The sequence below is a fragment of the Tenrec ecaudatus genome, chromosome 4, assembly GCF_050624435.1.
Source record: "Tenrec ecaudatus isolate mTenEca1 chromosome 4, mTenEca1.hap1, whole genome shotgun sequence".
In the NCBI taxonomy this organism is placed as follows: domain Eukaryota; kingdom Metazoa; phylum Chordata; class Mammalia; order Afrosoricida; family Tenrecidae; genus Tenrec; species Tenrec ecaudatus.
The window spans coordinates 62,198,251-62,214,656 of record NC_134533.1 but is presented as its reverse complement, the minus strand read 5'-3'; the positions used below and the strand labels follow the sequence as shown (position 1 = coordinate 62,214,656).

Below are 16,406 nucleotides of genomic sequence, written 5' to 3'. Positions count from 1 at the left end.
GCATGACTGGATTGAAAAGCCAATTAACCACAGGACAGGACCAGAGTGGGGACGCCAGACTCCCCTGCTCTGTGCCCCAACAATACAAAGCTGTGCATGGTGCGCTCCCTTTAAAAACAGCCTCAAGAGAGCAGAGACGACACTGCAGAAAAAGTGAACCAATTTCTCAAGGCATCTCATTTTTTAATTGGTGTTTGTTTAGTGACTGGCATTGTTTCTAATCATATTATGATATTTCAGGACTTCATCTGTTGTTACTTTGCATATAAAGATAAGGGGGAAAGAACAATAAAATATCTTTATTTTTATTTACAACAAAAATAAAATGTGTGTACATAATGTGTATCTATATCATAGGGACTTCAACATTTACAGATAATTTTTGTATGAACTAGTGAGAGTGCAGGCATTTTCACTTTTCCAATGAGGAAACTAAGATTCAGTTACCTTAAATGATTTGCCAAAAGTTTCTCAGCTGCAAATACCTCCCACGTAAAATCTGTTTCTATTTTCGATAACAATCTCATTCTACATACACATACAAACACATAACTTTTACAATAACTACTGAAAGCAAAATGAGCCCGATGTCATTTCATTTACTCTCCTTCCTTCTAGCTAATTGTTAGGAACAGCAACTAACTAAAAAGCAACACAAAGGAGTCCAAATGTAGACTGAGAAAGAATAAAAGGCTATATGATAGATCATTAATAAACTGTGCTATAAATCATGAATAAACTGAGTCGTCTCCAAGTCACTAATTAAGATTTTTCCTTTAAGCAACTACTTGTATTTTTGAGGTCTACTTAAAATCCTGAAATATTAACTCATTCATGTTCAAGTTGCTCCAGGGCTCCATCTATGATTCGGCAAATGCTGTGACCGGAGTCAATGAAGCGCCTCGGTTAGGAGCACCACAGAGCAGGGGCCTAGAATCACTGGTCCTCCCTCTTTCAGAGTTGTCTTAATTATCTGGGGTAAATCTACTTGCACTGTCATCGTCACCCTCCTAGGGAAGCAAAGGACAGAATAACACTCAGATCGGTGCCCAAGAGCCATTTAGGAAGTCAGCAAAGCTCCGCAAACCATCTGTCTTCTCTCTTGCTCTCTCACTTGTTATCAGTGTCGACAACTAATTCGGAGGCAAAAACTCAGGGTGTTTGGATATGTTTTCCCTGTGTAACTACAGACCAGATGTCTTTTGCCAACAGGGGATATGAACAGAATCTAAAGTAGCTGTTTCCTAAATAAAACAATTATGAAACTTCAACGCATTAAGTAGAGAAAGCAACAACAAGCTAGGTATTCTCCTCAGCAATCAAGTGAACAAACAACTGATAGAACAACATGGATAAGTCTCAAAATCATGTGGAATAGAGGACAAGACACGCAAAAAAGTATATGTGTGTATGATTCTATTTACATAAAGTTCTAGATAAGCAAAACTAAACTATGATGATAGAAACAGGGAGGTACCAGGGTTACGGAAGGATGTTAGGACTAGTGGTGGGGGGGTTCTTTCAGAACTGGAGGGGGTCAGGGGGCAGGAGGGCACAATGGTTGCTGAGATGAAGGGCAGTGGAAAAATGTTGACTAAATGGTTCACAAAAGAACTTTCTGTAGAGACAGAAAGCTTCTGTGTCTTCACTGGGTAATAACTATACAGCTGTATGCATTCATCAAAACTCACCAAACAAACAAAAAAGACCTCAAACTAAATGTCTGTGTGTGTCATTGTATATAAATTAGATTTTAATAAAGTATATTCTTTAACAATTACAGAAAATACAAAGGGCCAAAACCATTATTTTGGTCAATGATTTTAATAACTTTCTCTTAGAAATCAAAAGAAGACCCAAGCTCACTGTCATCAAGTCGATCCCGACTCTTAGCGCAGCGCCCTCAAGGACAGACTAGAACTGCCCTGTGGGCTTCTGAGACATGAGAAGAAGCAAACAAAAATAACTAGCAATATGGAAAATATAAATCATAAAGGTATCACATTCAATTTAATAAACACATACACATGGAAATGTTTATGGTCAATAAACAAAGAGTGGACAAACATTGTGAATATCCACAAGAACATTTAGAAGCCCTGGTGGTACAGGGGGTGAATCACTGCACTGCTAATGTCAAGGTCAACGGTTTTAACTTTGAAACCCACCAACTTGTCCAAGAGAGAAAGTTAAGGGAAGTCTTGAAAACCTTGAAGAATAATTCTACTCTTTCCTGTAGAGGGAAAAAGCCTCACCGGCATCCAGTCAGTGTGGACTCCTAGCGACCCCTGTGGGAGTAGAAAGCCCAGCCTTCTCCTGGCGAGCTGCTGGTGGTTTCAAATTGATGGCCATGTGGATCACAGCTAACATGTCTACTTGACAGCAATTGGCAGGGAAAAATTCTAAAACTTGATCATGTGTTCAATTCCTCAAAGTTGAAAACCTATCAGCCACATTCACCTATTACAGTGAAGACTAGATTAAAAAAAAACAAAAAATGGCTAAGATAAGCTAGCTAGCACACATTCACAAGAGAACATACTCAAAACAATCCAGTCATCTGCAAAAAAATCTAAAAGTATGCTGCTAAAACATAAATCCCAAAAGTGAATGGGTTTAACAGTCATAAATTTATTCTCTCCCAGTTTAGGAGGTTAGAAGTCCAAATTCTGGGCACCCGCTCCAGAGGAAGCTTTGTATCTCTGTCAGCTCTGTGGGAAGGCCCTTGTATCAATGTCTTTCGGTGTCTGCGGACCCAGCATCTCTGAGAGATCTTCGTGTGTTTTAGTATGAGTCTTCTCTGGGTCTAGGGGCTGTCAGCACAGACGCAGGTTCAAAGACTGTGCTCCACGCTCCACTCCAGGGTCTTCTTGCTTGCTGGCACTAAGGTCCCTCTCTATTTGATCACTTTACTCTCCTTCTGTCTCTTTTAATATAAGAGATGATACAAGCAACACAGGGGGAGGATATCAAGGAAAATGATCACATCATTCTATAATTGGCAAATCACTGAGAATTGTGGTCCAGACAGGTTGATGGTTATTCAAGGGAGAGATATTTTCAATTCATGATATTTCATCTTTTAGTCACCCCAAAATTCATGTCCCTGCCACATATAAAGCACATTTGCTCCATCATATTGTCCCAAAAGTCTTAAATCAACTCCAAGTTCAAATTCCTTCGAGGGCAAAATTCCTCTTCATGTGAGCACCTGTGCAATCTAGACTATAAATTCTCTACTTCCAAAATCCAAGGGTGGGATAGATATAAACAGATACTTCTATTACAGATGGGAAACATTCTAGGGAAAGGAGGAATAATGAACACAGAGCAAGTCAAAAATCCAGAAGACCAATGAACACATTAGCTCTCAAAGATTGAAAATCATTTTCTTTTCTGAGACTAGGTAATTGTTTTGCCCTTGAAACTCTGGGTCCTGGTTCAAGATAGAGGCTGCCTGGCTCTGGGACGCAGCTCTGTCTTCCAGATCCACTGGAATAGCGACTATGCTCCCTGAGCTTTAGGCAGCCCCTTCTCCTCGTCCATCCACGTGTCAGCCCCACTCCCTCATCTCCAGATGGTTCCATTCTATGTGAACGGCAGCCTCACACTCTAGAACTGAGTTGGTGAAGATATAACTCTCTGACACCTAATAAATGGGGACCCAACCCTTAGAAACTCCAGAAGGTATGCACGCACACTTTGAGATGCCACCGATTATGGCTCTACCTGATGAAACTAAGGCAGCTCTGCTTTTGTGTCCCTTGTCTCTACAGCTTTTGTTCCTGTTCTTTGGCTTCTCGACCCTTTAGGCCTCTTGGACCAGGGCCAGCCTCTGTGTGCTCGGGAAAGTGTTACAAAGCTCTTGAGTTCTATCAATATATGCCAGAGACACCGCAATCTACCAGGAAGCCTCTTGCCCAAAGGCACTCAGCTCTCTTGCTCCGTGGGTCAGCTTCTGTACCATCTCACATCTATCTCCCGGTACTGTTGCTGCCCTTCTAAAAGTTAGACACTCTGCGCATCAAAAGATTTAACCAAAAGAGTAAGAGAACTCACAGACTATGACAAATATTTTGGCAATGAAATGTCAGAAAGGAGAGTAATCTTGAAAAATTTTAGATACCTCAAATACTTTAACAACTCAAAAATAAAAAGATGAGTAACCCAATTTAAAATGGACAGAGGACATGAACAAAGAAAACATTCAAGTGGCAAAAAATAAAAACAACAGACTGCTTATGACCATGTGCAATTGTGAGATGCAAATCAAAACAATGACATGTCACACTTCGCCCCAGCATTAATACCAAAGTCAAAAATTAAAAAAAAAAACAGATGACAAATTCTGGCAATGATACAAAGAGAGTGGAATCCTCATACACTGAGAGTGGGACTCTAAATGATGGGACTATGGTGGAAAGTGGCATGGCATTTCCTCAAAGAGTTGGCGATACCACCTGACCCAGCTGGTAATATCAAGTGACCCAGTAATCCCTCTATTTGGTAGACAAACTCGAGAAATAAGAACTAAGCCATGAAAAGACATATGCACACCCACGGTCATCGAAGCTATTCACCATTCGCAGCAGCAGAAAGATAGAAACCACCTAGATGTCCATCAGTGACAGAATGAACAGACACACTCTAGTGTAGACACAATGGAATACTATGCGCATCATTAAAGAATAACAATGAGGCTGCAAAACATTCTACAGCATGAATAATCTTAGATGATATAATACTGAGTGCAATTAGTCAATCACAAAAGGGCAAACAGTGTATGAGACCAATGTTATAAAAAGTCAATAATAGGTTTTTATACTGAAAGAAATAATTTTTTGATGATTACTAGGGGTGGGAAAACGAGGGAAGGAAGGAAAGTCATGGGCTAGAGGGCAAACAAATGATCAGAAAGCAAAGGCAATACACAATAAAAGTGGAGTTAGGAAGAACATGATGGAGGCAAGGGAAAACACGGATATTTGCAAGAATTAAAGGTAACAGAGGCAAACATTGCTATGAAATCTGGCAACAATTGGGATCTATATGTAGATGCTTGGGAAGACATACAGACTGAACAGGTAGGAGAATGATAGAGCATACCTATAAATATATAAAAGTTTGACACGATATTTTATATGTATATTTACTTTTTCTATAAATCTATCCATGATGATGGTGGCACATATAGGGGCCAAAAATATGTAAACTTCTTGGAAACAGCCAAACACCTTGCTGGACCTGGGGGACAGGACTATAGCCTCAGGGCCAGGGTGCCAAGGTCAATTGGTAGAGCATAGTTCACAAAGAGGACATTCTACAACCTAATTTGGTGAGCAGCACCTGCATTTCAAAGTTTGTGGGTGGCTATCTAAAGTGCAAACATTGGCCAGTCCCTGTCCAGAGGAAAATAGAGTAATGAGGGGGGAGAGAGAGAGAGATGGAAGCAATGCGTCCAGTCTCCGCACCCGTGAGACCAGAAGACCTAGATGGGAGAGGACAGGGAGGATGTGGAACAGAACACAAAATCAGAGAAGAGACCAATATTACCGCTGGCTAGAGAATGGTGGAGCCCCAAGTCTAAGGCCTTTAACCTTCAGATCTGGAAGTGAACTTATCTCTGCGTTAGAAAACCAACCAATTAAGAACAAAAGGGTAGCATTTAACCAATGACAAAGTTCAGAGGGTTGTGAAAGAAAGAGGAATTGTAATAGGAAACACCAGGGCGAAGTGAGATCCAGGCCTGCGATGAATGAGTGGAATCAGAGTATGTATGAAGAACTGAGTGTAAAACTGCTCTGCTCTGTAAAGTTCACCTAATTGACAATAACATTTATACACACATGTAGTGATCTAGAGAAAGAGACGGAAAACCTTCCTGAGGAACAAATGACATTGGAACTACCTGGTAAGAATGATAACTAGGTACCTTGGACAGTTTGAGAGAACGATCAAGAAATCTACAGATGGATTATGGAAAACAGACAACGTTGGAGGGATTCAAGAAACAAGGTTGTAGCAGCTGTATATTGCAGATTGTTAAGGGGTCTTCCTCCAGAGTTGATGCCACATTTTTCATATCATCTAGTTTCCAGATTATTTGCTCAGCATACGGCTTGAATAAACATGGTGAAAGGATGCAGCCCTAATGCATCCCTTTTCTAATTTTAAATGATGAAGGATCTCCTTGTTCTGTACAAACAACTGCCTCTTGGTCCACTTACAAGCTCCTCGTGAGCTCAAAGATGTGTTTGGAATGTCAGTCTTCCCAATGCTATCCTTAGTCTGTTTTGATCCATAGAGTCAGTTACCTTTGCATAGTAAATAAAACACATGTAAACATCTTTCTGATATTCTCTGCTTTCGGCTGAGATTCATCTGAGATCAGCCATGATATCCTCATTCCACATCCTCTTCTGAATCAGGCTTGAATTTCTGGAGGCTCTCGGTCAATGAGCTGCTGCAGCTCTTTTTGAATAATCTTCAGCAAGATTTTACTTGCATATAGTACTAATGATATTGTTCAATAATTTCCACATTCTGTTGGGTCAGCTTTCTTTGGAATGAGCATAAATATGAATCTCTTCTAATCACTTTGCTAGTTAGTTGTCTTCCAAAATTTTGGCATAGACTAGTTGGATATTACATCAACCATTTGAATTGGTAGCATATGGTCAATAACTGGTGGAATTCCAACCTGCACTGAAGGCATTAGCAAAAAGCTATTAATGGTCCATTCAACAGCTGACCCTGGCCTCATTTTATGTCGGGTTATGAGGATCCCCAATATGTGAACAGGGCCTCAGGAGTGACTTTGCACTTTTCTAATGAGTATATATAATGAGTTTTACAGATCCTTCAAAAGGCATATACAACATACAGCAAACATATTATACAGCCAATGAGTAATATCATTACTGGGTAGCGCCCCCAAAAGGCAATGAAATGATCCAGATCTTGCCCTAGTGCTAGTTGACCTCCAACGCCCCTGGGCCCTCCCACATTTTCCGGTGGGTTGGCTATGGAACCTGATTACTCTTATTTGCAGGCACAGTGACGTAGGCAGACACAAGTATGCAACATCTTTTATGGCAGCTCCTTTAAGACTGCTCCTTAATGGAGGACTATTATGGGGGCCACATTTTCGGCCTGGAGAACATGTCTTTGAAAACATTTCTATCTCAGAACAAGGGAGATCTTTCTGGTTGTGAGTGGAGAATTAAGACACCCTACCACCTCTTCAGTTTACTACAGTTTTAGCTGATACTGAGCTTCTCTATTGGCTCTTTCCACAGATGTTGTCAATGTGATTACTGTGTAATTCCATCTGGTGAAGTCCAAGTGTATACTTGCCAATTATGTTCCTGAAATTTGCAATAAAAAATCATGTCATGTGATCTTTGTTGCTATCACTAAAGTCATATTTTCAACTACCAATCCTTCCTCTTTGTTTTTAACTTCCAATCACCAGTAATTAGCAATGTGTTTTGATTACACATTTGATCAATTTCAGACTGAAGAAGTTGGAAAAATTATTCAATTTCTTCAATGACTTTAGTGGTTGGTGTGTAAATTTGAGTAATAGTTTTATTAACTGCTCTTCCTTGTAGGCATGTGATATTATGACATCACATGCCACATTGTATACTTCAAGACAGATCCTCGAATTCTCTTTTTAACAATGAATGCATCACCCTTTGCCTTACATTGGTCATTCCTGGCACAGTAAATCACATGATGGGCTGATTCAAAATGTCCAGTACTTGTCTATTCCAGCTCACTGATCCCTAGGATATCTTTATATGTTCCATTTCATTTGACAACTTCATTTTGACAAATTCCAATGTGGAATGTATAGAGTATAAATCTAAGAAAGGAGTTCTTTTCCTTAGAATTATACTTCATATGTTCCACATTCTGGTTATTATTGCATATCTGCAACTTTTTCTTCTCATCTTGAATCATACCCTTCAGCAGATGAAGGTTCAAGTGCTTTGCTCCATTCATTTCATTAAGGTCAACTCTACTCTGAAGAGGTAGCTCTTCCCCAGTCATATTTTGACTACTGTCCAGCATGGGCAAACGTTGAGCTCATCTTCTGACACCATATCCGACAATCTTCCAGGACTACTCATAAAGTTTTCAGTGGCTAATCCCTCAAAGTGAATCGCCTATTTCATATCCCTAATCTGTTCTTAGGGTTGAAACCATAGAGAACCCTGTTGGTTTCTAGCATGCACATAGAAGCAAGTCACCACAGCATGATTAACTGAGACACGTGGTGACAATGGAATGCTACCCAACATGAAAAATATGATGAATCTGCTAGCACCTCATAATTCAGATGGACCTAGAAAATGCGAGATTGAGTGAAACAGGTCAACTACAAAAGGTCAAATATGGTATAGGACCACTGGGAAAAAGGACAAAAATTGTAGGAGCTCACAATTATAAAGCTAATCATGTATTTCACACTAAAAGAAACATTATTTGATGATTACCATGATGGAAGGGTAAATTACTAAGTAGAGGGCAGTCATATATTAACTTGAGTGAGAGGGAAGGCGATGTAGAATAAGAGGGAGACTTGCCCACAATGACGGAGGCAGGAGAAGGCACTGGGAGGAATGCGGCGTTAAAGGCAACAGAGGTAAATACTGTTGAATACACAGTCCTGCAATAATGGACAACGATGCAGGCTAACTATGTGTAGGGGGAGAGTAGAATTGTACCCACAAATATATATACATATGTCTGTGTGTGGAATGCACAGGGGACAAAGATATGGAACTTTTTCAACATAAACAAGTCCCCTGAGGGAATGAGTAGTGGGGGCCTGGAAGCTCAGGACCATGATTTTGGAGAACACCACGGTGATTTGGCATAACATAGTTCACAAAGACAATGTTTTTACATCCTACTGCAGTGAGTAGTGACTGGGCTTCTATCAGATCATGATCAGCCATGTGAAGTGCAACTACTGGTCACTCCCTGTCCAGAAATGAAAGCAATTATTCCAACATCAACCTCCATGACGCCTGAGATCAGAACCAGACGGTGCCCAGTTTCCCACTACCAACAGCCCCGCAGAATTCACATTAGATGGTCTTGGATAGCATGGAAGAAACACATAGAAAAAAACTCAAAATAATTTTTAAAAACAAAACAACACACAAATTACCAGGTTTACTAGTTGGATAGAGACTAGTAGAACCTCCAAGATGATGATCTTCCACGTTTTGGAACTAGAAATAAACTCGCCCATGCCTAATTTTTCAGTCAAACAAAAGAGAATAATAGCACTAGAGAGATATGGACATCTAAGAATAATGAACCGCTTTGGAGCAAAAGGGCAGCATTGCCCAAGGACATAGTTCAGAAGGGTGAAGAAAGCAGGGAAGACGATAATGGCAAACACAAGAGGGAGTGAAATACGTAATGTGAGTAAATTGTAGGTATTGTGATCAATGACATGAAACAAAATGTGTGTGGAGTGTTGAGTAGAAAATTGATTTTGCTCTCTAAATCTTCACCCACTTAAAATAAAATGTAAAAAAATCATTTACATTTTAAAAATAAAAAAAATAGGTCACTGATACAACTTGGATGTACTTCAAAAAACATTAAGCTAAATAAAAGAAACCAGACATCAGATACAAAACATTACATATTGTGGGATTCCATTTATATTAAATGTCCATAAAAGGTAAATCTAGCAAGACAAAAAGATTACTGCTTCCCTGGAATTGGGATGGGAACAGGATTAAGTGTCAATGGGCATAAGGAAATGTTTTGAGGTGAAAAGCTTCTACAACTGATTTGTGGGATTGTATGTACAGTCTTATAAATATATTAAAGTCACGGAATCATATATGTAGTATTTAAATTATACATCAATAAAGCTATTAAAAATCACATTTAGAAACTGTGGCTTTACAAAATATAATATCAGCTCCTCATTTTCCCCTCCCTCCTTCCCTCATGATCCCTTGATAATTTACAAATTGTTATTAATAGGCTGTAAATCTTTATGGGAAAGCAGGAAGCCTCATTTTTCTCCCACCAATAAAGATTATAGCCTGGAAAACCCCATAGGACAGTACTAATCAGTTACCTGGAGTCACTGTGAGTTGCAAATCGACTCAATCCCACCCAACAATACCGATGACTTATATACCAAAAAATAACTAAATGACTAATTGTTTTAAGTCTACTGACTTACCCATATAAATAGGAGTTCCACATGTGGTCTGCAGCATGGCTTCACTCCTGCCATGCTTCCTCACCGCCAAGCCAAAATCACTCACCTAGAAGATGCAAACAGGCCGTCACCGGTCTTCATACTCCCTTCTCCCAATGGGTTTTTCACCACATCACAAGTGCATTTAATGACAGATTCTTTAGTGGGGAAGAGGGATTTTACTTATCGAGCTAATAGGGATCTTGCTTTTCCCTCTCTACCCAGGCCTCTGTGTGGAGAAGAAACGTGGGAAAGGGAAGCCTTCCTTCCCAAATCTTGAGAAAACACCCATGACACCAATGGCCCCTGCCTCTAATTAAACTGATCAATTCAACCAAGGTGTTAACAACTTGAAATAAGACATCCAACAATTCTTCGATAGAGTTGTTCCTTTTTCACTCTTTCACTGTATTCGCTGGCCTGGTGTGTTTCTCATCTGTTATTCTGATACTCAAGCCAGGGCCCCATTTACAGCGCGTTGAAATGCAGACCATTATCTTCGTCAGCATTCACTGAAACTTCATTATTTTTTATAGTTATTTAAGATTGGGAAATACTATCTTTCCTTTACTATTATTTCCTTTGTGTTTCCAGAGTATACTAATTACAATAATTACAACACTATTATAAACGACAAGAAGCAAATTAACGGGAGAAAAAACAAAAGCACCCAGGATAACTACAAATACACTGGGGATCTACTACTGCAGCTGCGGTCTTTCTGCTTGCTTGTAAACCTTGGTCATTAAACACTTGGTCATTAAACATTCAGCATGTGCCGTTGGACTTGTCCTCCAAGTTGGAACAGCCTTGGGCTGAAAGGAGAAAAATCAGCACATTTATCGAACAAATAACCACAGACCGGCTCTTGGTGCCTAGCCACTGCATGCCATTTCCGATGCCTTAAAAATAAGAAAATGTCCCTACTAACATGTGATGTCACCACTATTCTAACTATGAGAAATAATTTCTCCAGGAGTTTGTACAAGTATCCCACTTGGAGACTATGATACACCTTTTTCTACAGAATATCTATATGGTTATCAACAGACAAAAATTTCACAAATTCAATTAAGTTCTCTGGAGTTCTTTCATTTACCCAGCATTAATTAAGCACCTATTGCTTCAAGCACAGCTTCAGATTCAACAGTGATAGGATATGCATAATTCCTGCTCCCATGTAGTTTATAATAGAGCTATTTAAAAATATTTACTCTGATAAAACAATAATGCTAATAAAACTATTTATATTACATAGAGACTTTAGCTTCAACAACAAAGTTATTCACAGGGAACATTTTATTCCTAAATTAACACATTCATAAATTTTGAAACAGCCACTATTAAAGTGCTAAGTAATAAATAATGTATTCTATCATTTATTTGACATTAAGGAACATTTAACTTGAGTAAAATCTTCAAGAGTAAACACTTGGAACAATAATTGTGTTTAGGATGTAAATATTAATAGAGAAAATTTTTCAATGAGGAATATTGGTTTTACTACAGTTAAAGGAACAGCATAAGTATACTTTCCTCTAAATCTATAACACATTACATCAAATTACCAAGCATAATTTTGAAAGTAATTAGAATTCAGAGCATCTGTTTGCTTGCTAATAACTAATGATTTAGACACATCCAAGTTAAGAAGTACTTTTAAAAAGCATTCAGTGTAACTTATGAATACTTAACTTATAAAGCTATTCTTATCTCTTATCTCATAACCTCTTTGTCAATTTTTTAAAAACTTTTGTGAATTAGATGGGGGTTTGAATATCAGATCATTATTGTTGCATTCAACAAAGTAAACAACTTGTCAACAATATTCAACCCTCCCCATGGCTTAGTCTATTTCTACAACCTTTTTACTCTCATCTCCCTCTTTGTCTTTCTTTCTACCCAAATTAAGATTTGTCTACCCTCTAGCTTATATTTCCCTTTCCCCACTTGCCCTCTCATCCTGGTAACCATCAATGTCTGTTCTTTTGGTATGAACACCTTTTCTCAATTTTTTTCATCAGTGGTCTCATACAATATTTGTCCTTTTGTGATTAACATCACCAAGCATAATTTACTTCAAATCCATCCATGTCATAAGGTATTGGGCTGACTTTTGGGTAGTATTGCCTTGTATGTTGAGCTCAGGTTGATGTCTGCTGCTGTTGCTGACTGTGTTCAAAGGGCTCCTCATAATATATAGGATTGATTTTATTTTTATAAATCCCTTTAAATTCTGTCTGGACATGCACTATTTCTATCTCATATTTTGACAGACAACTTTTCTGTATAAGAGATTTTTGGCAACTTTCTTTCAAAATTTTATATATTATATCCCATTGCCTTCTTGCATGCAAGGTTTCTGCTGAAAAATCCAATCTTAGTCCTAGGTTCTCCTTTGTAGGTAAACTTTTTTTATTTCATGAGCTCTTCTCAGAACTCTTTCCTTGTCTTTGATTTTAGAAATTTTGATTATGATGTATAACGGTGGTTCTCATTAGGGAGCTAACTGATTCAGATTCTTTTAGCTTCTTGGGTGGTTATATTTTCCTCTTTGATAATGGTAGGAGAGTGTTCTGTCAATAATGATTTAACAAATTTCTATTTGTTTTTCCTTATTTCTTCCTGTTCTGGAATTACTATACTGCATATGTTATTCCTCTTTGATTGTGCCCCACATATTTCTTAGGCTCTTTTCAGATTTGTACAAAAATAAAATAAACTAATGGGTGACTTTTCTTCTTAGTTTGGTAGTGAGAAGAATTATGTAATCTAATCTAGCCTTTCATTTTTTAAATCCTACTTCTTTGCTCTCTCAATGTAGTATCTATTTAACATCTTATTTTTAATTTCCAGATTTCTATTTGGCATATTTGTATGGTTTCCAAATTTTCATTTATTTTGTCAGATTGCTCTTGTAGTGTTTTCCTAAATTTTTCTCTTTTTTTCTCTCCATAGAAATTGATCTCTTTTTTACCTAAAAATCATTCTTCTGAATTTCTTTTCTGGTGATTACAATATCTTATCTTCCTGAGGGATGTCTTTTGGTTCTATACATCAGTCACTTGTTTGTGCAATTTTACCTTGTTTCATTATATAAACTGTAATTTTTCTCTTGACTCACAGACATCATGTGTTTCATAATTTGTGTTTATTTGTTGATCTGGAAATACTAGCGTGAGTGATGGTCCTTGCCTGTTAAGTGCAGCAGCTGGAGGTGCAAGGATGGTGAAGTCATGTGGGAACCATTGTCTAAGTGATGTTGAGCAAGACAGAAATGACTAAAAAGTAAAAAAAAGTTAAATTACGTTTTTTAAAATGACTAAAAAGTAAAGAAATATCTACAACAGCAAAAAAATGAAGCAAGCAAGCAAGCAAGCAAGGAGAGAGAGAGAGAGAGAGAGAGAGAGAGAGAGAGAGAGAGAGAGAGAGAGAGAGAGAAAGGCTTTAAGTTCAATTCAGCAGCTGAAAACAAAAAGGTAAAAAAAAAAAAAAAAAACCAAAGCAGCCCTGGTAACCTCAGAGTACTGCCAACTTCTTTAGTGCTAAGTGGGTGCTGCCCCACCAAGCTCCAGCAGTCCACCCCTCAAGCTCTGTTGTTTTGAAAAAGCTATGCTTGCTCTGGTGATCTCTGGCTGTGTCCCCTCTGTGGCAGAGAGTATCAGGGGATATTTGCCCCTGCCACTTCAGCATTACTTCATAAGGTACTCGCTTTTGCCATGAAACAGGAAAGTATGTCGCTCCCTATTCAGAAATTAAAATTTTATAAGACTCACACCTAGTCTGGTAGCCCCAAGTTATTGGAGATGGCCATGTGGAGAGCAGAAGCGTATAAAATCTCTGCTCCACTAGCTCATTCCACCAGTTTAGTGGGAGGAAAAGGAAAGGAAAATGCCCCCATGTAAACTGGAAACCACAGTCTATTAGTAAAGGAGTGTTATCACCACCCCTCTGTGCACTTGGGAGCCCCATAGGACTGGGGATGGTCCAAGTCCCTACCACAGAGCTTCCTACTGCATTTCAGCAGACCCTTCCTCCCAGTCCACCATCACTCCCCCTCCTCACTCACAGCTTTCAGAATTCCTGGGTTGTTTGTTCTCTATGAGTATGGATTGAGCTCACTCAGCTTTCCTTTCTCTCCTTAGAGATTTAGGGCTCCAGGTTTTTCCTACATACTGATTTCTTCATTTCTTTATTATTATTATTATTATATTGTAGATGACTTCTGTAGTGCATACGCCTAAACTACCATTTTTTTACTGGAGTTCTTTTGTGAAAAATTGTTATCATAATCCATTTATATTATGGCTGCTCAAAACCTACCAATCCAAACCAAATCAAATTTACTGAATACTTAACTAAAAAGAGCATACATTCACTTTCCTAATTTGCTATCAGACTGCTATTGGCAAATATTTACCACCATTTCTCATATCTTACCTTTATGTTTAAGTTCATTTCATTTTTATCATCAATAAAGCTGCTTTTGACCATTATGTTTTCCAGTTTTAGATCTCTATGTACTATATCTATCAAGAAATCAAACAACAAATCAAATGAAATCAGTTAGGGAAGAATAATTACGGTGAATATAACTAGAAGTAAGTTTGACAAACTATTGTCCTCTTTTGAAAATTGTGAGTAGGGCCAAGTGTAATTCTGCTTTCTTCCATTCTCTTATTTATAAACCTTTTATATTTATAACCTCAAAGAGCAGTTTTCTTTGTCCTCCTCGTATCTACCCATTCCCCTACTGGCCCTTCCCCCTGCAGTTCTTCATGAAGAGTGGCCTGGTGAGCAGGAGGGAGTATCTGCCCAAGGTTAAGTATTCCAAGGCTGACAGAGACAATCTTAGACCAACCCTAAAAATATTTTCCACATCCTTATATATTCAAAGGGTCATTATGACTCAGAATTAACTCAATGGCAGTGAGTTTCTCAAACAGAAAAGTACTTCTTTACTTTTCTGCTAGTATTTGCTACCAATATGAACATTAAGCATATTGTAACCTGGCTACATACACTCAATGCTTTGGAGGCAATTCTGACTGATAACAATCCTATAGGACAGAATAGAACTGGTTCCTATGAGATTCCAAAACTGTAACTCTTTGTGGGAGTAAAAAACGTCATATTTTCCCCCTGGAGTGGCGGTTGGTTTTGAACTGTTGAACTTTTGGTTAGTAGGACAATGTGTAACTACTACATCACTAGAGCGCCTCTGGTTACATAAAAATCAAACCAAACTTACTGCCATAAAATCAATTATGACTCGAGGCAACTCTATAGTGCAGGGTATAACTTCTCCTGTGGGTTTCCAAGACTGTAAGTTTCTTTTTTAAATTAATAAATCATTTTATTGGGGCTCTTACAGTTCTTATAACAATTCATACATCAACTGTATCAAACGCATTTGTACATATGTTTCCATCATCATTTTCAAAACATTTTTCTGCTTGAGCCCTTGATATCAGCTCCTCTTTTTCCCCTCATCCCCCACCTTCCAGCCCTCATGGAGCCCTGATAAATTATACATTATTATTTTTGTATCTTACACTGTCCGCTGTCTCCCTTCGCCCACATTTCTGTTGTTTGTCCCGCTGGAGGTGGAGGTGAGGTGGGTTATACATCAATCATTATAGTCAGTTCCCTGTTTCTCCCCTTTCTCCCCCCCCCCCCGCCCACCACCCCCCTGCCCTCGTGGCATTACTACTCTCATTACTGTTCCTGTAGCTGTCCTGGATTCCGTGTCTCGACTCTTTATCTGTACCAGTATGCACGGTCCATTCTATCTGGATTTGTAAGGTAGAACCAGGATCATGATAGTGGGGTAGGTGAGGAAGCATTAAAGAGCTACAATTATTTTGTGTGTTCTATCAATGCTATGCTGCATCCTGGCTGCCTCGTTCTTTCCCCCAGTAACCCTGTGACTCTTCTGGGAGGGAATGTCCAATTGTCCACAGATGTTCCTCGGGTCTCCACTCCGACCCCATAATTTGCAATCGTGTATTTGTTTGTTTGGGGTCTTCTGATGCCTGGTACCTGTTCCTATCGACACCTTGTGATCACACAGGATGGTGTGCTTCTTCTATGTGGGCTTTGTTGCTTCCCTGCTAGATGGCTGCTTGTTTAACTTCAAGCCTTTAAGACCCCAGATGCTATA

The 16,406-nt window shown here is 38.8% G+C and overlaps 1 protein-coding gene across 1 annotated transcript in view; it reads right to left on the bottom strand.

Moving 5' to 3' along the window:
* Positions 1 to 16,406, bottom strand: part of STK33 (serine/threonine kinase 33) — a 227,320-nt gene that overhangs the window by 67,488 nt on the left and 143,426 nt on the right. The window contains exons 8-9 of the mRNA XM_075548449.1: positions 14,684 to 14,772; positions 10,226 to 10,310 (exon numbers count right to left, since the gene is read on the bottom strand). Coding sequence (XP_075404564.1) covers positions 10,226 to 10,310; positions 14,684 to 14,772 — 174 coding nt within the window. The remainder of the gene's footprint in view (positions 1 to 10,225; positions 10,311 to 14,683; positions 14,773 to 16,406) is intronic.